General features: G+C 40.8%; 1 protein-coding gene across 1 annotated transcript in view; it reads left to right on the forward strand.

Moving 5' to 3' along the window:
* The window catches only part of LOC135511399 (VPS10 domain-containing receptor SorCS1-like), a 132,064-nt gene that overhangs the window by 76,007 nt on the left and 32,140 nt on the right, over positions 1 to 23,917 (forward strand). The window contains exons 8-17 of the mRNA XM_064932923.1: positions 449 to 567; positions 785 to 874; positions 1,540 to 1,719; positions 7,503 to 7,649; positions 7,745 to 7,847; positions 9,737 to 9,813; positions 10,201 to 10,292; positions 10,499 to 10,606; positions 10,921 to 11,038; positions 11,846 to 11,979. Of these exons, the coding sequence (XP_064788995.1) occupies positions 449 to 567; positions 785 to 874; positions 1,540 to 1,719; positions 7,503 to 7,649; positions 7,745 to 7,847; positions 9,737 to 9,813; positions 10,201 to 10,292; positions 10,499 to 10,606; positions 10,921 to 11,038; positions 11,846 to 11,979 (1,168 nt within the window). The remainder of the gene's footprint in view (positions 1 to 448; positions 568 to 784; positions 875 to 1,539; positions 1,720 to 7,502; positions 7,650 to 7,744; positions 7,848 to 9,736; positions 9,814 to 10,200; positions 10,293 to 10,498; positions 10,607 to 10,920; positions 11,039 to 11,845; positions 11,980 to 23,917) is intronic.

The raw sequence follows: 23,917 nt of genomic DNA on the forward strand, positions 1-23,917 counted from the left end.
TAACTCTGTGTTGTTGTATGTGTCGAATTGCTACGCTTTATCTTGGACAGGTCGCAGTTGCAAATTAGAACTTGTTCTCAACTAGCCTACCTGGTGAAATAAAAAAATTCCAATAAAATGCTGGAAGGGGGGGGGCCCGAGTGAAAAGGTTTGTGAACTCCTGATGTAAGGGGTCGGACTGGACTCTTAAGTTGGACGGAGTGTTGAGAGTGTCTGTTCCTTAAGGGCTCCAGTGTTACTGTCTTGTCCCTGAGGAGAATGGCTCATTTGGCTGTAGCTAACACGCAGGGACACTCATTCCATCTCTGTTAATAGTGGAAATAGAAATTGGCTTCCCTGCTTTTCTGCTTTCTACTATCAATGCAATTAATGCTAGACTCAATGAAATAGTCCCGAAGCACTTATTTTCTCCTGTTACATTGTGTCAATTATTTACCGTCTGTTATAGGGTCCCAGTATATAACGTGTAAGCTGCAGAACTGCTCAGAGGCCAACAAAGGCAGGCCTTTCCCTGGATTTATCAGCCCTGATTCCCTGGTCGTTCAGGACCAGTATGTTTTCATTCAGGTGGGAATTTTGAATGTTTCTGTTATAATAAAAATTCTCTAAAACTGTTCATCTTAATGTACAGTAAACTTGTAGGTATTAATGACCATAAACCAAGAGAGAATGGTATAAAAACATACAACTAAGACTATTGCATAATTAGTATGTTAGCCCAATTTACAGTGATTCGTTGTAATAATTTGCTCTAAATGAAATAGAAATTGCTTGGTTTCTCTAGGTACCAATGGGTGGCCGGCCTGTCCATTATGTGTCTTACAAAAGAAATGCTTTCTTTCCAATGAAGCTACCTAAGTACATATTACCAAAGGTGGGTTGGAAATATTACGTTGAGTATTACTACTATCCTGTTTAGAATCCAGTGAAAAACTGTTTTGATATTAATAACACTTCTAAAAAATATATGTTCTTGCTTTTTTCTGCTTTTCCAAGGCCAACTTTAATAAAATTAACATACAAATATTGAATAGAAAGTATATATAGACAGTATATTTAAATACATATTTCAATAATGTTTTAAAGCTTTCACAGAGGGATCCCAACACAGAACAGATGTACAAACACCATACTAACAGTATAATAGTTGTACAGCTTTGTACAGAATTACCCCACTGGATACAGACATCAGTTCAACGTCTAGTTTTGACTAACATTTTATTGAGTTGTCAGTTAACATAAATTCAATGTGTAATCAAAAGAAATGTGAACCATGTCATTAGATTGAGGTTAAAAGTTAGGCAAAAAAAATAAAGACGAACATTCCCCAAATGTATTTACTTAAATTACTTTTTGAAAATCCAGTCAGTTTTCCACATTGATTCAACAGCGTCACATTGATTTATTTTTTTAGGACATGGAAACGTTGATTCAACCAGTTTGTGCCCAGTGGTACCACTGCAGCCCTGAAACTAAATAAAGTTTTGTATTGGATTATATTGTATGACATAGTATCCTAACTCATAATTCCTTCACCAGGACTTGCAGATAATCAGCACAGATGATAACCAGGTGGTAGCAGCAGTGCAGGACTGGCACCAGAATGACTCCTACAACCTGTACATGTCAGAGGCCCGAGGTCTCTTCTTCACTCTGGCCCTGGAGAACATAGTGAGCAGTGGGGGACCAGAGGGCAACATCATGATAGACCTATATGAGGTATGTAGCAATGGCTTTGTTAGACTGCCATCCCTGTTTGTATGCACACTACCACTTCTGCCAAGAGGTCTCAACCTTTATGGCACAGATGGTACTGGACTGTACTTACCCTGTAAGAGCTGGAGGTATTGTTGAAGCCCTGATCCTGGCTGTTCCCCCTAATTTCCTACATTATGAACTTAAGCAAACACATACAGTACATTAGTCATGATGAACTGCAATATCCAAGTATGCAGCGTTGTTAGAAACCTGGATTAGCATCTATTCATTCATACAGTATCAGATCCTTATGATCTGTATTTATAAAGTATAGAGGTTTGTTAGCCATTAACTAGCACGTCCATGTGTAACAATGATGATATAACTTTATAAGTTACTGTATGTAGCATTCGTAAATTAGCAAAGTTGGCAGGTCTACACACATTAATTAATTATTCACTTCTATTATATCAATCTTAACGACTGTAGAAAAAGGACCAGAGGTGGCTCCACAGGTCCCATAATGGTGTGAGGAAAAAATATTATAGGGCCCGTAGTTTGTCCTTATCTGATAACCAAACTAATTGAAATTCCAGACTTTATACTTTATGACGTAATTAATCTGTTGTTAAAAGTTTTAATATGAGCTATGATGGGACCAGAGTTTTTCTAATCAAGTCACATGGTTTAAAAAAAAACTGGAAAAACTCCTGGCCTTGGGGAGGATGAAAGCCTGTCAAACTGCAGAAACCTTGCACTTGTTCAAATTAATTATATTTAAAAAAGGACTAAGGGGGTTTCCTATACACAGACACAGAGAAAGGAACAATTGGATACAACTCATAGTGCTGAGGTTTGCATTGTGTAGTCCTGCCCTATAACTGTATTAGGCCTAATCCAAACGTCTATGTCAGTGATTGTGTTTATTGAATATTTTGGATTGAATAAGTATCGGTAGCCTACTCAGCACAAGTTCGAATATCAACGCATTTTTTTCCCATTCCCATTTTTTTCACAAACAAATGGTATTTCTTTACTATTTTAAGTACTATTTAGATACAGAATAGCGTTGTGGTGAATATCTGCTGTTTTACGGGCCCCTGAACATTTCTGCTATTTTTTGCACTGAAACACATTGTACATAATGTTTCCACCATGACCGAAAAGAGGTTCTGGACATCAGAACAGCAATCACTAACCTCAATTTGGAGGAAGATTTCTACTTCAACGAGTCGCCGGTACGGGACCTACTGCTCACCCCAGACCAGGTCCTAATCCCAGAGACTCAGAAAAGGAAGAGACGATGTAAGAGTGGCTGACGTGCGGGCACCCTGATGAAACTACGACAGCGAATAAATAATTTGCCTCTACCCTCTGTTCTATTGGCGAACGTACAATCACTGGAGAAAAAATTGGACGAGCTCCGTTCAAGACTAGCCTGTTAACGGGACCTGAAGAACTGTAATATCCTATGTTCCTCTGAGTCGTGGCTGAACAAGAGCATGTATAATATACATCTAGCTGGTTTTTCCATACATTGGCAGGATCGAACGGCAGTCCCGGGTAAGTTCAATTGGGGAGCTGGGTGTTTCTTTGTTAACATCATCTGGTGTGAGATCTCTAATATTAAGTCTCGCGGTTCTGCTCGCCTGTGTGAAAATGCCTCATGATAAACTTTAGGTTAATAAATAATACTATTTACCAAGAGAGTTTTCATCTATATATTTCATTGCTGTCTATTTACCACCACAAACTGATGCTGGCCTGTATAGGGCCTGAAGAAAACAAGAAAATTATGATCCAAAGGTCGTGTTCCTAGTGGCTGGTGATTTTAATGCAGGGAAACTGAAATACGTTTTACCTAATTTATACCAGCATGTCACCAGTGCAACTACAGGAGACAAAATTCTAAATCATCTTTACGCCACAAACAGAATACAAAGCTCACCCTCCATTTGGCAAATCTGACCCTAACTCTATCCTCTTGATTCCTGCTTAAAAGCAAAAACTCAAACAGGAAGAACCATTATTATTCGACCATGCTGGACCTGAGCCCTAGGACCATGCCCCAGGACTACCTGACATGATGACTCCTTGTTGTCCCCAGTCCACCTGACCGTGCTGCTGCTCCAGTTTCAACTGTTCTGCCTTATTATTATTTGACCATGCTGGTCATTTATGAACATTTGAACATCTTGGCCATGTTCTGTTATAATCTCCACACGGCACAGCCAGAAGAGGACCGGCCACCCCACATAGCCTGGTTCCTCTCTAGGTTTCTTCCTAGGTTTTGGCCTTTCTAGGGAGTTTTTCCTAGCCACCGTGCTTCTACACATGCATTGCTTGCTGTTTGGGGTTTTAGGCTGGGTTTCTGTACTGCACTTTGAGATATCAGCTGATGTACGAAGGGCTATATAAATAAATTTGATTTGATTTGAAGAACCAGTGATGCGCTCCATACGAAAGTGATCTGAGGAAGCGGATGATAAGCTACAGGACTATTTCTCAAGCACAGACTAGAATATGTTCCGGGATTCATCCGATGGCATTCAGAAGTTTATCACATCAGTCACCAGCTTCATTAATAAGTGCATCCACTACATCCCCACAGTGACTGTGCATACAAATCCAAACCAGAAACCATGGATTATATCAATATCTGCATTAAGCTAAAGGCTGGAGTTGCTGCTTTCAAGGCTCAGGACACAAATCCAGAAGCTTATCAGGAATCCTTCTATGGCCTCAGGCGAGCAATCCAACAGGCAAAGCGTCAATACATGACTAAGATTGAATCCTGCTACACTGGCACTGACACTCGTTGGATATGGCAGGGCTTGTAAACTATCACGGATTACAAAGGGAACCCCAGCCGCAACCTGGCCAGTGACGCGACCCTGCCAGATGACCTAAATGCATTCTATGCTCGTTTCGAGGCAAGCAAACCTGAACCATTCTTGAGAGCACCAGCTGTTCCGGATTACTGTGTGATCATGATATATGTAGCCAATGTGAGTAAGACCTGTAAACATGTTAACATTCACAAGGACATAGGGCCAGATAGATTACCATGATGCGTACTCAGAGCATGCGCTGACCAGCTGGAACGTGTCTTCACTGACATTGTCTAAATGACAATCACCCCATAGCACCCACATCTTGTGCTGTGACAGAAGGGGGGGGTATACGGAAGATATCCCTATTTGGTTAACCTGTTAAATCTATGGGGGCGCTATTTCATTTTGGATAAAAAGATGTGCCCGTTTTAAGCGCAATATTTTGTCACAAAAAGATGCTCGACTATGCATATAATTGATAGCTTTGGAAAGAATATACTCTGAGGTTTCCAGAACTGCAAAGATATTGTCTGTGAGTGCCCCAGAACAGGAGCTACAGGCAGAACCAAGATGAAACTGCAACCAGGAAATAAGCAGGATTTTTGAGGCTCTGTTTTTCATTGTCTCCTTATATGGCTGTGAATGCGACAGGAGTGAGCCTGCCCTATCTATCGTTTCCCCAAGGTGTCTGCAGCATTGTGACGTATTTGTAGGCATATCATTGGAAGATTGACCGTAAGAGACTACATTTGCCAGGTGTCCGCCCGGTGTCCTCCGTCGAAATTGTTGCGTCATTTTCAGCTGCTGGTATTTTTCCATGGGATTCTGAGACGAAAGCAGGCTTCCACGAACGGCATATCAATGAAGAGATATGTGAAAAAACACCTTGAGGATTGATTCTAAACAACGTTTGCCATGTTTCAGTCGATATTATGGAGTTAATTTGGAAAAAGTTTGACGTTTTGGTGACTGAATTTCCGGTTCGTTTCGGTAGCCAAATGTGATGTACAAAACGGAGCGATTTCTCCTACACAAAGATTCTTTCAGGAAAAACTGAACATTTGCTATGTAACTGAGAGTCTCCTCATTGAAAACATCCGAAGTTCTTCAAAGGTAAATGATTTTATTTATTTGGTTTTCTGGTTTTTGTGAAAATGTTGCGTGCTAAATGCTACGCTAAATGCTAAGCTAGCTAGCAACACTCTTACACAAATGCTTGATTTGTTATGGTTCAAAAGCATATTTTGAAAATCTGAGATGACAGTGTTGTTAAGAAAAGGCTAAGCTTGAGAGCAGGCATATTAGTTTCATTTCATTTGCGATTTTCAGAAATCGTTAACGTTGCGTTATGGTAATGAGCCTGAGGCTGTATTCACGATCCCGGATACGGGATGGGTAGTATCAAGAAGTTAAAGACCAAGTCCATATTAGGGCAAGAACAGCTCGAATAAGGAAAGAGAAACAACAGTCCGTCATTACTTTAAGACATGAAGGTCAATAAATATGGAAAATTTCAAGAACTTTGAAAGTTTCTTCAAGTGCTATCGCAAAAACCATCAAGCGCTATGATGAAACTAGCTCTCATGAGGACAGCCACATTAATGGAAGACCCAGAGTTACCTCAGCTGCAGAAGATATGTTCTTAAAGTTACCAGCCTCAGAAGTTGCATCTCAAATAAATGCTTCACATAGTTCAAACACATGTGAATCAGGCCTTCATGGTCGAATTGCAGCAAAGAAATCACTACTAAAGGACACAAATAATAATAAGAGACTTGCTTGCCAAGAAACACCAGCAATGGACATTAGACCAGTGGACATTTGTCCTTTGGGCTGATGAGACCGAATTGGAGATGATTGGTTCCAACTGCTATGTCTTTGTGAGATGCAGAGTAGGTGAATGGATGTGAAGCATAGAGGAAGAGGTGTGATGGTGTGAGTGTGCTTTGCTGGTGACACAGTCTGTGATTTATTTAAAATTCAAGGCACACTTAACCAGCATGGCTACCACAGCAGTCTGCAGTGATATACGATCCGATCTGGTTTGGACTTAGTGGGACTATCATTTGTTTTTCAACAGGACAATGACCCAACCCACCTCCAGGCTGTGTAAGGGCTATTTTACCAAGAAGGAGAGTGATAGAGTGCTGCATCAGATAATCTGGCCTCCACAATCCCCTGACCTAAATCAAATAGAGATGCCTTGGGATGAGTCAGACTGTAGGGTGAAGGAAAATAGCCAACAAGTGCTCAGCATATGTGGGAACATTCCAGGTGAAGCTGGTTGAGAGAATGCCAAGAGTGTGCAAAGCTGTCATCAAGGCAAAGGGTGGCTATTTGAAGAATCTCAAACATAAAATGTATTTTGATTTGTTAAACACTTTTTTAGTTACTACATGATTCCATATGTGTTATTTCATAGTTTTCATGTCTTCACTATTATTCCACATTGTCAAAAATAGTCAAAATAAAGAAAAACCCTTGAAAGAGTTGGTATTCTAAAACTTTTGACCGGTAGTGTACGTTTGGGCTGCATCCCAGCCTGATACGGCAACTCCACCCTCGCAGACCGCAAGACGCTACAGAGGGTGGTACTCTCAGCCGAACCCACGATTAGGTGCACATTGCTTACCCTCCAGAACACTTACAGCACCAGGTGTCACAGGAAGTCCAAAAAGATCATCAGGGACGCCAGCCCCCAAGCCATGGCTTGTTCTCCCCGTTTCCATCACTCAAATGCAGACAGTATAGGGGCATCATGGCAAAAACTGGCCAAATGCTTCTACCCCCAGACTACCACTAGTCTGCAACGTTCTCCAAGATAGTGTTCCCTGTCATAAATGCTATTATGTACAGAATACTTCACTTTCACCTCAAAACTAGGGCTTCAGCTTTACTTATGTTTGAATAATTTACAGTTGTAGCTTTTGCCCCTAATTTTTTTTCATGTCTGTTTCTCAATGTTCCTAGGTAGCAGGGATAAAAGGGGTGTTCTTGTCAAATAAAGTTGTTGAGGGCCAAGTGAAAACGTTTATCACTTACAATAAGGGGCGAGACTGGCATCTTCTACAGGCTCCAACCACTGATCTGAAGGGAACCAGACTCTACTGTGTACAGGTGAGTCTGCTTTTGAAAGTGGCCAATATCTGAAAACCTATAACTGTTTTTGTCTATAAACCACATTATGTTTTTTTTCTTTTGTTGATTTTCAGCCCTACTGTTCATTACACCTGCATCTCCATGTGTCTGACAACCCATACACGTCTGGAAACATAGTCAGTAAGGAATCAGCTCCAGGAATTATAGTAGCATCAGGTAGGTACTATTTGAAATGTTTAGCTGTGTCTTTTGTTTATTTTTACCCTCATTAGCAATTACCACAGGGACCTCCGCTCTCCTTAATTATGGCTGCAGGGGAAGTATTGAGTAGCTTGGATGAAAGGTGCCCATAGTAAACGGCCTGCTCCTCAGTCATCGTTGCTAATATTTGGCTATTATTATTATTATTGGATAGAAAACACTCTGACGTTTCTAAAACTGTTTGAATTATGTCTGTGAGTATAGCAGGCAAAAACCTGAGAAATTCCACTTCCTGTTTGGATTATTTTCTGGGGGTGGCAGATTTTCAATCAAGCTCTCATTGAAATTACAGAAAGATATCGATGAGTTTTCACTTCCTACGCCTTCCACTAGATGTCAACAGTCAATAGAACTTTGTCTGATGACTCTAATGTGAAGGGGGGTCGAATGAGACAGGAAATAGTCACCACTGCCACGAGTTGACCATACTTTCACCATGCGCGTTCACAGGGGAAGGACCTGCGTTCCACCGGTCATCTGTAGTCATTGAAATTCTCCGGTTGGATGTTATTCAAGATATATGGAAACAACATTCTAAAGATTGATTCAGTACATCGTTTGACATGTTTCTACTGACTGTTACGGAACTTTTGGACATTTCGTCATGTTATAGTGGACGCGCTTTGTGATTTGGAATTGTTCACCAAATGCGCTAACCAAAGTATCTAATTGGACATAAATAACGGACATTTTCAAACAAATCAAGCATTTATTGTGGACCTGAGATTCCTAGGACTGCATTTTGATGAAGTTCATCAAAGGTAAGGAAACATTTATCATGTATTTTCTGGTTTCTATTGACTCCAACATGGCGTCTAATTTGGCTATTGTTCTCAGCTCAGTCTCAGATTAATGCATGGGTTGCTTTTTCTGTAATGTTTTTTGAAAATCTGACACAGCAGTTGCATTAAGGAGAGGTATATCTATAATTCCATGTGTATAACTTATATTATCATCTACATTTGTTATGAGTATTTCTGTTGAAACGATGTGGCTATGCAAAACCACTTGTTGTTTTTGGAACTAGTGAATTTAATGCGCCAATGTAAACTCAGATGTTTTTATATAAATATGAACTTTATCAAACAAAACATGCATGCATTGTGTAACATGAAGTCCTATGAGTGTCATCTGATGAAGATAATTAAAGGTGAGTGAATAATTTTATCTCTATTTCTGCTTTTTGTGACAGCTATATTTCGCTGGAAAATGGCTGTGCTTATTGTGGTTTGGTGGAGACCTAACATAATCGTTTGTTGTGCTTTCGCTGAAAAGCCTATTTGAAATCGGACACTTTGGTGGGATTAGCAACATGATTAACTTTAAAATGATATAAGACACATGTATGTTTGAGGAATTGTAATTATGATATTTCTCTGGTTTGAATTTGGCTCCCTCTATTTTCACTGGTAGTTGTCATATCGACCCCGGTAGCGGGATTGCAGCCATAAAAGGTTTTAAGGTTCACAATTTGCAGTGGTTGCCCAACTCTTACACTGCTCTTTTTCTACCCTTAAAGACCCCTTTCATCTTTAACTCTGTTCCCCAAGTAAATGGTGGGATTCTGGCTTAAAACATTTTAGTCAGCTCCGTTTGATCTGTAAATGTGATCTGTGAATCTGCCAGATGTTTGGCAAAAGCAGAAACAGAAGAAAGAGTTTGAATTTCTGAATCTCTGTTTTTGGCTGTATAAATACTCCCTTTATAGGAGAGCTGTAGCCTGTGGCAGAATATTTTCATCTGTATTTTTATTTCATTGTGCATGAAATATATTTTAATGTGGGTTAAGAAGGCATATAATGAAAGTGTTTACATTATAACTATGCTCTGCTTTTTACATCTAGGTACCATTGGGCCCGAGCTTACCGCCTATAATGTCAGCATTTTCATCACCTCAGATGCTGGCAACACTTGGAGAGAGGTACTGTGACTGAAAGAGACAGGTTCCAATGAAATGTGACACAAAATCAAAACAACACGTAGAAGAAAAGATCAATCTGCTTATAATTTGGAGGGAGCAAACTCTGGATGCATAATGCATGATATTGTTTGCTTTACCCTTGATCACATGCCATTGATACTGGTTTAAGGAAGATTGTATTATTTTTTCCATAGAACTTCTTAGGAGCTGATAATATTTGATGTTTTCTCACTTAAAAATAAAATGTAATCTGTGGCTGTGTTACATGATATAGAAGAATAGCAGTAGCCTACAGTGATACAAATCCATCACTCATCAAAAGTATACGTGAACGGTATGCACATCTCTGACCTTTGAAAATGTGATGAAATCCTGTCCTGTTTGTAGGTATTTGAGGAGGAGTATAGTGTCCTCTTTCTTAACCAGGGTGGTGCCCTAGTGGCCATTCGACACACACCTCTCCCCATCAGACATATATGGTATTTTTTCCTTTAACATTCAACTTCCGTGCATACTGTTACAGTATCAACATTGAATTACATTTGTCTATAAATGTTTTATGGACTGTATTATGTAAGCATTGAACATCCACCTAATGTTAGCGTTACAGTACAATCTATTCTATGCATGGTGAGGGTTCCACATGAGCCATGCATGAGAGCCAACATGTTGTTTCTCCATCCAGGCTGAGTTTTGATGAGGGAAAACGCTGGAACAAATACAGCTTCACCCCCTCTCCTCTCTATGTAGACGGAGTCTTAGGAGAGCCAGGGGAGGACACCCTCATCATGACGTAAGAATCAAAACAAACACTCTATGGTTAATAGTATGCATTTTGCAATGTGTTGAAAGTTTAATGGACGTTTTGAAAAGAAAGAGTTTGTTTCGAACACAGTGAAAAACATGTACTCGCTGTCAGAAGTTAGACACTTTTTTATTTATTTTCCCTTTTTACTCTTCTGAGTCATTGTACAAATCCCTTGTGGTTAGCTCAGGCAGCCTTTCATCTCCCACTTGTATGATTAAAAGGTATTTTACTTAATACATTTTAGCTAGCGACTCTTTTTTCAGACATTTTTCACCATCCTTTACTTTTTGTGTTTGCAGAATATTTGGCCATTTCAGCCATCGTTCTGAGTGGCAGCTTGTCAAAATAGACTTCAAGGCCATCTTTAACAGAAGGTGTAACACAGACGACTATCAGACCTGGCAGTTACACAATGATGTAAGAGCAACCACTTTGATACATTTGTAATGGATTTGGGCACTTTATTTCAATGGAATACAGTATGAAGAGAGATGTCCTACCACACCCATTTTCTGTCTCAAATTTGTCTCAAAATTATGGATACTTTCTATGTATTCACTTTCAGAACAAATTAGCAATTATACACATTTTCATGTATTTTAAAAAACGATATATTAAGAGAACTTCATCACTCAGAGGCTTTTCTTTGAAACTGTTACACCGTATCACGCCTCGGGATAGCACCCAGATGCAGACACAGGAGGCGGATAGTACAGTTCTCAGATATGTATTGTAAACACGGGGCAGGCAAAGAGCAGGTCAAGGACAGGCAGGGGTTCATAATCAGGCCAGAGTCAGGCAGGTACAGGACGGCAGGCAGGCTCGGGGTCATGGCAGGCAACGGTTCGTAATTAGGTGAGTCAGGCAGGTACAGGACGGCAGGCAGGCTCGGGGTCAGGGCAGGCAACAGTTCGTAATTAGGTCAGAGTCAGGCAGGTGCAGGACGGCAGGAAGGCTTGGGGTCAGGGCAGGCAGAATAGTCAGAACCGGAAAACCTAGGAAACTAAACTTGAGAAAAAGGAAGACAGGAAAGCACGCTGGTAAGACCTGACAGACAAACAGAGAACAAAGGTATACATACACAGGGGATAATGGGAACACCTGTAGGGGATGGAGACATGCACAAAGACAGATGAAACAGATCAGGGTGTGACTCATCCAAAAATAAAGTAAATTCTGAAATGTTGTAGTTAATTATTTCAAATAATACATTATTTCTCACAGGGTAAAGTCTGCATTATGGGAGTGAAGAGAATCTTTCATAATCTGAAGCCCGAAACCAGATGTGTCAAAACCAGAGATCAGTACATCTCCCAGATGCCAGACTCCTGTCCATGCACCGAGGCTGACTTTGAGTGGTGAGGAGACTACTGGCTGCAACTGTCGATAATATATAACATTCAATTCAATTCCATACAGTCTATATTAATCCTTTCAGTGGCAATTTAAGAAGGCATCATTGGAGCACAATAACACGATGACATGCTGTTTATAATTGTATTCATAGAATTATTGACACTAACTACCCTAGACACAGTAAAAAGTAGTTTGGGGGATAAGATCAAGAAGGCAGGTAGACATCTTTATCTCCATTGTGAAGTAGAAGTTTCACAACCTTCAGCATACATTTATGTGATCGGTTGGGTCTGTCCAGGTACATCTTTAACCATGTTTATACCTGGTTCTAACATGCACCCTGATTTTGTCCACATTTTGATTCCAACACCGTTGTTCATCCTTTATCCACTCAATGATCTGTCTTGTGTTCAACTTCTTTAACTCTGGACAAGTTAAGATAGTGTTATTTGTCATCACAGTGATGAAAGTATGGCTAGGGTTTGGAAGGGGCCTTAGATTGAGCAGGCTCCTAGGAGCTTATATATTCACTGGTGTTGAGGATTGAAGTGGACCTCTCCTTTAGTCTAGTGGAGGCACATATGTGACATTGCTAGAAGGCCACATATCTGCTTGATAAGCATTTCGCTACACTACAAGCATTTTGTTACCCTCGCATTAACATCTGCTAACCATGTGTATGTGACAAGCTAGGCTGTCAAGGCAGGTAAGGTCAAAACAGTACTCCACAAATTTATCGCAGTAGTCCTGTGCCATCTTGCTCAAGAGCCATTCTGTGGCACGTCATTTCATTCTCAGCCATTTTTTCTGTTACTGCAAGTTACTGCTAGTTTGATCACCAGAGGGCATCTTTGAAAAGCATTTGATAGTATTTCATATTGGCATTACTAGAGCATTTAAAACCTTTGTTGTAATAACATAGTATATGGGATTGATTTTAAGAAATTTGGTTTAATTCATTTGATTAATATTATGGTGCTTCTATTCAGAGAAAAATGAAAAACCAAATCCTTTGTAGCAAAGATACACCCCTCTTAACTTACATGACGAACCACATATCTTAGGAACTCTTCACAAAGGGCCTTTTACTTGAGAAAGGAGTATCCCTTAGCCAGATTGCATTCGCTATAAATTATCGCTCAGTTTGGTCTCTAAAACGAGGTTCTAATCTCGTTCCTGGTACTTCATAGTACCAAAACATTACCTTTTCCAATGCATAACTCAATTGTCAACTCTATATACTCCCAAGTCAAGTAAACCCCTTCTTGACCCCACTCATGGATAAGCTCACTGAGGGGGGTGACTTGGGCACAGACATTGTAATTGCGCACAGACAAGTAATTGGTTCACCCTTAATCAATCCATCCTTCACATGGTTTAACAGATACATTCACATATGAAGACAATGTTCCATCCTGTCCTCTTCCCTTTCTGATATTCTGCATAGCACCAGAGACACGTAAAAGACAAGCCTGTCCTCTCCCCTCTCTGGGCCCCAAATGACTGAGCCCCAGCTTCGAAAAAAGTGCAACTGCCAACACTATAGTCCAAAAGGATACATTCTAATGACAAGTATCTCACATAAGCATATTATATAAATAAAATATATTATTTATCTATGTTACCCAACTAATTCTGATTCATCCGCCACATTAGACAACTTTGCTCCAATATTTCTGTAAACCAGTGATATTTATTCCCATACTAATTCATTATGGATCCATCCCATAACTAAATCAACATCTGCATTTTGAAAGAGTATTTTTTTATAATTATATTATTAACGAAATGTGTTTATTTGTTTATTAGGCTACTGTGCAGTTTACAATACATACTATAGTAAACATGGAAAAGTGCCTAATTCCTTACATAAGGGAGAGCAGGCCATGTCTGTACTACAGAATGCAGGGCATGCTGGGAGATGGTGTTATTTCATAGTTGTGATGTCTTCACTATGATTCTACAATGTAGAAAATAGTTTTTTTTAATTACATCCTGGAATGAGTAGGTGTGTCCAAACTTTTGACTGGTACTTGCTTAATTAATTTAATTAATATTATGGTGTTTCTATTCCATGAAAAACTAAAAACCCTCTGGGTTTCTGTTAGAATGGAACGGAAAATATGGCGCTCTACAACGTGACGGTTGACAGTACAATACTGGGCTATTTAACCAAAGAATCCCTGTGTCGTGCGGACAAAAGACCGGGGTTCAATCCCTCGATGGGGAGGAAGGAGTAGGCTGTGTTTGATCTTAACTGATACCATATGTGTTATTTCATAGTTGTGATGTCTTTACTATTATTCTACATGGTACTTGCTTAATTAATTTGATTAATATTATAGTGTTTCTATTCCATGAAAAATGCAAAACCCTTTGGGTTTCTGTTAGGATGGAATGGAAAATATGGTGCTGTATAATCTATTGGTTGGCAGTACAGTACTGAGCTATTTAGCTAAAGAATCCATGTGTCGTGCGGACGGGAGAATGACAGGAATAATCAAGTCAATAAACATTGGGTAGTTAGATAGCCTATAGTTAATATACTGTTAAGTTTGATGTATAACTACTAATGTTAGGTAGCTAGCTAACATACCGGTACATACTGCAGTAATGATATGCTATGTGGTTCGTAAGGACAGCATAGCTACCAAATTGTCAGCCGACATAACGTGTAAGGTAACTCATTTGAAATGTCATTACTTTATTACATAGAGTGCGTCCTCACGGTAGCTTGCTACTCAATCGACTCCGCGGCTTGAGCATGCTTTTGGTGCACTGTAGTAGCGTTGTAACGCTCATTGACGGTGGAAGGAAGAGTGGACCAAAGCGCAGCGTGGAAAGTGTTCATGATATGTATTTTCAAGATACACTCAAACAAAAATAACAACTTTAAAAAACGAAAGCGAACAGTTCCGTCAGTTACAGACACTAAACAGAAATTAACACCCCACACAACCCAAATGGAAAATCACAACTTACATATGATCCCCAATCAGAGACAACATGCTTTTGGTGCACTGTCAGTAGCGTTGTAACGCTCGTTGTCGGTGGAAGGAAGAGTGGACCAAAGCGCAGCTGGGAAAGTGTTCATGATATTTATTTTCAAGATACACTCAAACAAAAATAACAAATAAAAAAAACGGACAGCTGCCTCTGATTGGGAACCATACTCAGCCAAAAACACAAAGAGATAGAAAACATAGATTTTCCCACCCGAGTCACACCCTGACCTAACCAAACATAGAGAATAATAAGGATCTCTAAGGTCAGGACGTGACAAGCATGCTGGACTTTGGGCAAGAAGGTTGAGGGTTTGAAACCTGCTCCCTGCTTGTTTCATTTGAACTCGTGCACAATTATCAGTTTATTATTTGGTTTATATTGCCCATTCATTGTCAGTTAGAGACAGTAGTGCATTGGGACCCAAAAGCATTATCAGTGCTCAAACTCCCGCTTGGTTATTGTCAAATCAAATTGTTTATTTTTCTGAAAGCAACTTTTTTATTTTCATTCAAAAATAATTGTTATGAAAGCAAAAACAATGCTTGAAAGGAAAAATGTTTTGCCAATCAAATATTTTGTAATAGAGCTCAGAACTTTATGCATTTTATTCCGCAAAAATATTTAGAAAACAAAACATGTATTTTATTCGTTATCAACCACCCTACATTTTGGCCATTTTTTGAGGGTCAGTTTGGCTACAACCAATACTGTTCAGCCTTATATACCAGACACCTACGACGAAGGACTGTGTAATGATGGCATCTCAGGTAAGCAGCACTGGGCGTTCTTCTATCCAGCTTTTACATAGCTAGTAGTTAGCTCCTATGATTCAGTGTCGGTTCATAACATTCTACTATATTACATAGAACCATACCGTAGAATGATAAATCATGCTATTATTTTTCTCAACCTAACAAAAAGCATTTAGCTATGAACGCCTGTTCTAGCCATTTTCAATTTAATTAATATAACTTTCTTTCATGGCAACTCATAAACAGGCCATGTCCTATTTGTTTTATAGTCGATAATAATCATATTTCATGACAGTGTAACGGATAGCTTATTTACAGAAGGATGAAAGAACATAATATGTCTGTCAGAGAATGCTATTCTGATATGTCAGATGAAGAGTTAGACCAGAAAGTCAGCGCCATTAAGGCAAGGATGCCCCATGTGGGCTTTAGAATGGTCAAAGGAAGTCTCAGAGCAATGGGCCATCATATACAATGGGCCATCATGTACAATGGCGAAGAGTTAAGGAGTCTTTGCAGCATGTAGGTGGTGCAGGTATCATTGCCAGAATGATCCAGCTTTGTTGCATTGCTCGGCATAAATACTCTGTTCCTGCACACCTGTCTCTCGTCCACATTGATACAAATCAAAAATTGGGTACTAAGGTACTAAGATGTATAATGTCTCCATCAAATCTAAGAAGTTATTTTAACTTTTTTATTCTTACTTATTCCTTGACAAATTTTCAATGATGTATGAAATTGGAGTTGTTCTTAATCAACTGGTAATTCATAAATAATGAAGCAGGTTAATAGGGTAAACATTTCACTTTTAATTCCAATGCTTTTTTTCAAGATACAACAGGTATTTTGTATACATATTGCATATTTAACATCACATAATGAACAATCACAATACCAGTCTGGTGTTAAGCTTTCTGTGCTGTCTTGACATATCCTGAATATGACATCTGCTGCTTTAGATTGAACGGTCATACGGTATTGTTTTCATATCTACAAAGAAGAAGCTATTTTCTTTACTTTTAGAGTGTGAGCTGATCAAGGGGTCAAACATGTAGATATTGCCAGATGTTCACTTTCCGAGGAACAGGCTGTGGAACCTTTATTGCTGGCAAAAGTGTCCATAACCAGAGGTAATTAAACTGTTCTGTGTTCTTTTTCTCTCTTCCTCGCTGCCTGTCTTGTTGTACATGGAACCTGTTTCACATGCACAGTTTGGAGGAAGAAGAATACACTGTCGAATTCTATCCACCTCTTCTGTGTGGGGTATGTGTCCCTACCTCGTCTGTGGGCAGATCTGCAGCATTTCACAGAGATCTGGAATAATCACCCTTTAAGTGCAGAGCTGAACCTGACACCTCGCCAGCTGTGGCATATCAGAATGCACATTTTTGTTTTTGCCTTATCACTACACAGCTGATTCAAATGATCAAGTCATCATCAAGGTTCAAGTGGTATTTATGTCTAATAATGACATTATCTTCTATTTTCAGCATAAAGTACTCTTTGGCCACTTAGTGTGGACACCAGATGAGACCACACACACACACGATAACAGTCTCTCTCCTTCACTTCATCCCTCTCCCCCTTCTCCCTAAATCCTCTAGGTTATATTAGCTGTGTTGGTGAGCCCCTCCTGCATTTGAACTGGCTGACACAGAGGGCACAGAATGATCATAGGTGAGAGGTCAGGTCAACAGGAAGTATTATTATTACATTGAAATACAGAGATTGAGATGTAGTAGTCCCAGAGTTATTGATCCAAGGTCAGTTTTGCATTTCACCTCCTGATGATTATGATGACGGACTGTGTTAGAATAAAAAAACAAGGCTTAATCAAGTTCTCTCTCTATCAATCTGTCTCTCCTATGCAGGTATGTTTTGATGTGAGAGAGGAAGCCAGTCCTGTCATCGCCACCTCACCTGCTCTTAAGATAACCTTCAGGTCAACTGGGGGCCCAAGGCTGGTTAGGAGACACCGCTAGAGACACTGTAATTCGGATGAACTGAGAGAATATTAGGGTAGCAATGTAATTCGTTAATCATATGCTGTCTGCCTCTGTTCTTACCTCTTTCCCTCTCTGTCTTCTACACCTCTCCCCACCTCGTCTTTCTCCTCATTTTATAATGCACACCATATGTGCGTTGAAGTACAGATTGAACTTGTATTTATAATATAACATTACAATGATCATAATTATAACACCTGTATAATGAACTTCTTTCAATAAAGCGTTTCACATTCTCCACTGGTTGAAATTAAGTATCTCATTGAAATGCTATCCTGCGTCTTTTTTTTAAATTGATTTTATTTCACCTTTATTTAACCAGGTAGGCTTGTTGAGAACAAGTTCTCATTTGCAACTGCGACCTGGCCAAGATAAAGCATAGCAGTGTGAACAGACAACACAGAGTTACACATTGATTAAACAATAAACAAGTCAAAAACACAGTAGACAAAAAGGGTCTATATACATTGTGTGCAAAAGGCATGAGGAGGTAGGCAAATAATTACAATTTTGCAGATTAACACTGGAGTGATACATGATCAGATGGTCATGTACAGGTAGAGATATTGATGTGCAAAAGAGCAGAAAAGTAAATAAATAAAAACAGTATGGAGATGAGGTAGATATAATTGGGTGGGCTATTTACCGATAAGACTATGTACAGCTGCAGCGATCGGTTAGCTGCTCAGATAGCAGATGTTTGAAGTTGGTGAGGGAGATAAAAGTCTCCAACTTCAGCGATTTCTGCAATTCGTTCCAGTCACAGTCAGCAGAAAACTGGAACGAAAGGCGGCCAAATGAGGTGTTGGCTTTAGGGATGATCAGTGAGATACACCTGCTGGAGCGCGTGCTACGGGTGGGTGTTGCCACCGTGACCAATGAACTGAGATAAGGCAGGGCTTTACCTAGCATGGACTTGTAGATGACCTGGAACCAGTGGGTCTGGCGACGAATATGGAGCGAGGGCCAGCCGACTAGAGCATACAAGTCGCAGTGGTAGGTGGTATAAGGTGCTTTAGTGACAAAACGCATGGCACTGTGATAAACTGCATCCAGTTTGCTTAGTAGAGTGTTGGAAGCTATTTTGTAGATGACGTCGCCGAAGTCGAGGATCGGTAGGATAGTCAGTTTTACTAGGGTAAGTTTGGCGGCATGAGTGAAGGAGGCTTTGTTGCGGAATAGAAAGCCGATTCTGGATTTGATTTTCGATTGGAGATGTTTGATATGAGTCTGGAAGGAGAGTTTACAGTCAAGCCAGACACCTAGGTACTTATAGATGTCCACATATTCAAGGTCGGAACCATCCAGGGTGGTGATACTAGTCAGGCGTGCAGGTGCAGGCAGCGAACGGTTGAACAGCATACATTTGGTTTTACTAGCATTTAAGAGCAGTTGGAGGCCTCGGAAGGAGTGTTGTATGGCATTGAAGCTTGTTTGGAGGTTAGATAGCGCAGTGACCAAGGACGGGCCGGAAGTATATAGAATGGTGTCGTCTGCGTAGAGGTGGATCAGGGAATCGCCTGCAGCAAGAGCAACATCATTGATATATACAGAGAAAAGAGTCGGCCCGAGAATTGAACCCTGTGGCACCCCCATAGAGACTGCCAGAGGACCGGACAGCATGCCCTCCGATTTGACACACTGCACTCTGTCTGCAAAGTAGTTGGTGAACCAGGCAAGGCAGTCATCAGAGAAGCCAAGGCTACTGAGTCTGCCGATAAGAATATGGTGATTGACAGAGTCGAAAGCCTTGGCAAGGTCGATGAAGACGTCTGCACAGTACTGTCTTTTATCGATGGCTGTTATGATATCGTTTAGTACCTTGAGCGTGGCTGAGGTGCACCCGTGACCGGCTCGGAAACCCGATTGCACAGCGGAGAAGGTACGGTGTGATTCGAGATGGTCAGTGACCTGTTTGTTGACTTGGCTTTCGAAGACCTTAGATAGGCAGGCCAGGATGGATATAGGTCTGTAACAGTTTGGGTCCAGGGTGTCTCCCCCTTTGAAGAGGGGGATGACTGCGGCAGCTTTCCAATCCTTGGGGATCTCAGACGATATGAAAGAGAGGTTGAACAGGCTGGTAATAGGGGTTGCGACAATGGCGGCGGATAGTTTCAGAAATAGAGGGTCCAGATTGTCAAGCCCAGCTGATTTGTATGGGTCCAGGTTTTGCAGCTCTTTCAGAACATCTGCTATCTGGATTTGGGTAAAGGAGAACCTGGAGAGGCTTGGGCGAGTAGCTGCGGGGGGGGGGGGCGGATCTGTTGGCCGAGGTTGGAGTAGCCAGGCGGAAGGCATGGCCAGCCGTTGAGAAATGCTTGTTGAAGTTTTCGATAATCATGGATTTATCGGTGGTGACCGTGTTACCTAGCCTCAGTGCAGTGGGCAGCTGAGAGGAGGTGCTCTTGTTCTCCATGGACTTCACAGTGTCCCAGAACTTTTTGGAGTTGGAGCTACAGGATGCAAATTTCTGCCTGAAGAAACTGGCCTTAGCTTTCCTGACTGACTGAGTGTATTGGTTCCTGACTTCCCTGAACAGTTGCATATCACGGGGACTATTCGATGCTATTGCAGTCCGCCACAGGATGTTTTTGTGCTGGTCGAGGGCAGTCAGGTCTGGAGTGAACCAAGGGCTATATCTGTTCTTAGTTCTGCATTTTTTGAACAGAGCATGCTTATCTAAAATGGTGAGGAAGTTACTTTTAAAGAATAACCAGGCATCCTCAACTGACGGGATGAGGTCAATGTCCTTCCAGGATACCCGGGCCAGGTCGATTAGAATGGCCTGCTCACAGAAGTGTTTTAGGGAGCGTTTGACAGTGATGAGGGGTGGTCGTTTGACTGTGGCTCCGTAGCGGATACAGGCAATGAGGCAGTGATCGCTGAGATCCTGGTTGAAGACGGCGGAGGTGTATTTGGAGGGCCAGTTGGTCAGGATGACGTCTATGAGGGTGCCCTTGTTTAGAGATTTAGGGTTGTAGGTTGGTAGCAGGCGGCAACAGTGAGAGACTTATTTCTGGAGAGAGTAATTTTTAAGATTAGTAGTTCGAACTGTTTGGGTATGGACCTGGAAAGTATGACATTACTAAGGAGGCTCTCTCTGCAGTAGACTGCAACTCCTCCCCCTTTGGCAGTTCTATCTTGACGAAAAATGTTATAGTTGGGTTTGGAAATCTCAGAATTTTTGGTGGCCTTCCTGAGCCAGGATTCAGACGCGGCAAGGACATCAGGGTTAGCAGAGTGTGCTAAAGCAGTGAGTAAAACAAACTTAGGGAGGAGGCTTCTGATGTTGACATGCATGAAACCAAGGCTTTTTCGATCACAGAAGTCAACAAATGAGGGTGCCTGGGGACGTGCAGGGCCTGGGTTTACCTCCACATCACCCGCGGAACAGAGGAGGAGTAGTATGAGGGTGCGGCTACAGGCTATCAAAACTGGTCGTCTAGAGCGGTGGGGACAGAGAATAAAAGGGGCAGATTTCTGAGCATGGTAGAATATATTCAGGGCATAATGCGCAGACAGGGGTATGGTGGGGTGCGGGTACAGCGGAGGTAAGCCCAGGCACTGGGTGATGATGAGAGAGGGTGCATCTCTGGACATGCTGGTTGTAATGAGTGAGGTCACCGCATGTGTGGGAGGTGGGACAAAGGGGGTGCCAGGGATATGAGGAGTGGAACTAGGGGCTCCATTGTAAACTAAAACAATGATAACTAACCTGAACAACAGTATACAAGGCATATTGACATTTGAGAGAGACATATAGGGAAGCATACAGTAATCACAGGTGTTGAATTGGGAGAGCTGGCTAAAACAGTAGGTGAGACAACAACAGCTAATCAGCTAGCACAACAACAGCAGGTAAAATGGCGTTGACTAGGCAGGGAGGGTCGGATTAACTACACACAGAGACTGAGTGCGGCTGGGGCCGACAGATAAAACATAAACAAGCAGAATGGAGTACCGTGATTAATGGACAGTCCAGCATGCATCAGCTATGTAGCCAGGTGATCTGTGTCCAGGGGGCAGCGGTGGATGGGGCAGGGAAGCAGAAGGTGCAGAAGGTAAAGCCTGCTAGCAGTGGCTAACCATGGCTAAATAGCTTGTAGCTAGTTAGCTTCTGGAGGTTCTTGAATGTGTTCTAAAAATTTAAAATAACAGCAGATTATGTATCGCATTGGGTGAGGCAGGATACCGGGAGGTATAATCTAATTAAAAATCGAAAAGAGATTGAAAGTAAATATGGATTAATGCAGATGAAGGGAGTTAGATATGGATTGTTAATTTTCTGTATATACAGTGCCTTGCGAAAGTATTCGGCCCCCTTGAACTTTGCGACCTTTTGCCACATTTCAGGCTTCAAACATAAAGATATAAAACTGTATTTTTTTGTGAAGAATCAACAACAAGTGGGACACAATCATGAAGTGCAACGACATTTATTGGATATTTCAAACTTTTTTAACAAATCAAAAACTGAAAAATTGGGCGTGCAAAATTATTCAGCCCCCTTAAGTTAATACTTTGTAGCGCCACCTTTTGCTGCGATTACAGCTGTAAGTTGCTGTAAGTTGGTAGATTTGCAGTGGTCTGATACTCCTTCGATTTCAATATTATCGCTTGCACAGTGCTCCTTGGGATGTTTAAAGCTTGGGAAATCTTTTTGTATTCAAATCCGGCTTTAGACTTCTTCACAACAGTATCTCGGACCTGCCTGGTGTGTTCCTTGTTCTTCATGATGCTCTCTGCGCTTTTAACAGACCTCTGAGACTATCACAGTGCAGGTGCATTTATACGGAGAATTGATTACACACAGGTGGATTGTATTTATCATCATTAGTCATTTAGGTCAACATTGGATCATTCAGAGATCCTCACTGAACTTCTGGAGAGAGTTTGCTGCACTGAAAGTAAAGGGGCTGAATAATTTTGCACGCCCAATTTTTCAGTTTTTGATTTGTTAAAAAAATTTGAAATATCCAATAAATGTTGTTCCACTTCATGATTGTGTCCAACTTGTTGTTGATTCTTCACAAAAAAATACAGTTTTATATCTTTATGTTTGAAGCCTGAAATGTGGCAAAAGTTCACAAAGTTCAAAGGGGCCGAATACTTTCGCAAGGCACTGTATGAATTACAAATCAGCCTTTACTTAAATCATGTTTCTAGTCTGTTGCATAGTTACAATGTGTAATAATTGATTTCCCAGGAGCAGGAGTAGTAAACACTGTTGAAGTATATAATTGTAATACATACTGTACATGCAGACACAGCATCATTCAAAGATGGAGATTGATACACCTGGTATTGGATATGACTGAAAAAGAATGTCTCATAGAGTCATATCTGAACCACACCTTTAGTTGCCAAGGAAGAGTACATGATCAGTGAATATATTCAATCTACAGGCTACAATGTGGGGGGATCTCATACATGGTAACAACTACAGTACATGTTTATAGGACTTGCATTCTTGGCACAATAAAGTTATTATAGTCTACTCAATACATAGGCTTCATTAATGCCATTCAGACTTGAAGTTGATACAACAGCTATGATAGCTGAGGTTCATAGATTGGTATGAATATTCGTTCAGAACCTAACACATTAGGGTCCATACACAGATTGGCTACATACTGTAGCTAGCTACACATCCATAAGCATACAGTTATTTTTATCCTCCACTACACACTACATAGCTAGCTATGTTACTTCAGCTGCATTGCACGGCAAGGCAAGCATACACAATTGTACATTCAATTTGCAGTAAATGCTTAATCTAGCGAGATTCTTTACATCCACGGTTTCCCAAGACGACAGCCTGGTTTTCTCAGGAGTCCCTAAAACATTAAACAACACGAATTACAATGTCATACTGTACTCATATCATAACACCAGCTAGCTAGCTGGCTAATGTTATCTAGTCAGTTAACTTGCTAAATTGCGATTTTCGTAAATTAAAGTTATGACGTAAAAAATTGGCACAATCCACATTAACATATTCCTCTCAATTGTACATTTTTAGCTTGACTCGTTATGACGTTATAACTACTTATATCTGCTTCGCCGTAATGTTTTGTCAGCCATCTTTGTTGAAGAAAGCTCCAGGGACGGGTGGCACGCGTAAAAGTCGTCATTGGAACCACTCGATATGATTGGTTATATAAAAACCTTTG

This window comes from Oncorhynchus masou, chromosome 24 (assembly GCF_036934945.1).
Source record: "Oncorhynchus masou masou isolate Uvic2021 chromosome 24, UVic_Omas_1.1, whole genome shotgun sequence".
Taxonomy (NCBI): domain Eukaryota; kingdom Metazoa; phylum Chordata; class Actinopteri; order Salmoniformes; family Salmonidae; genus Oncorhynchus; species Oncorhynchus masou.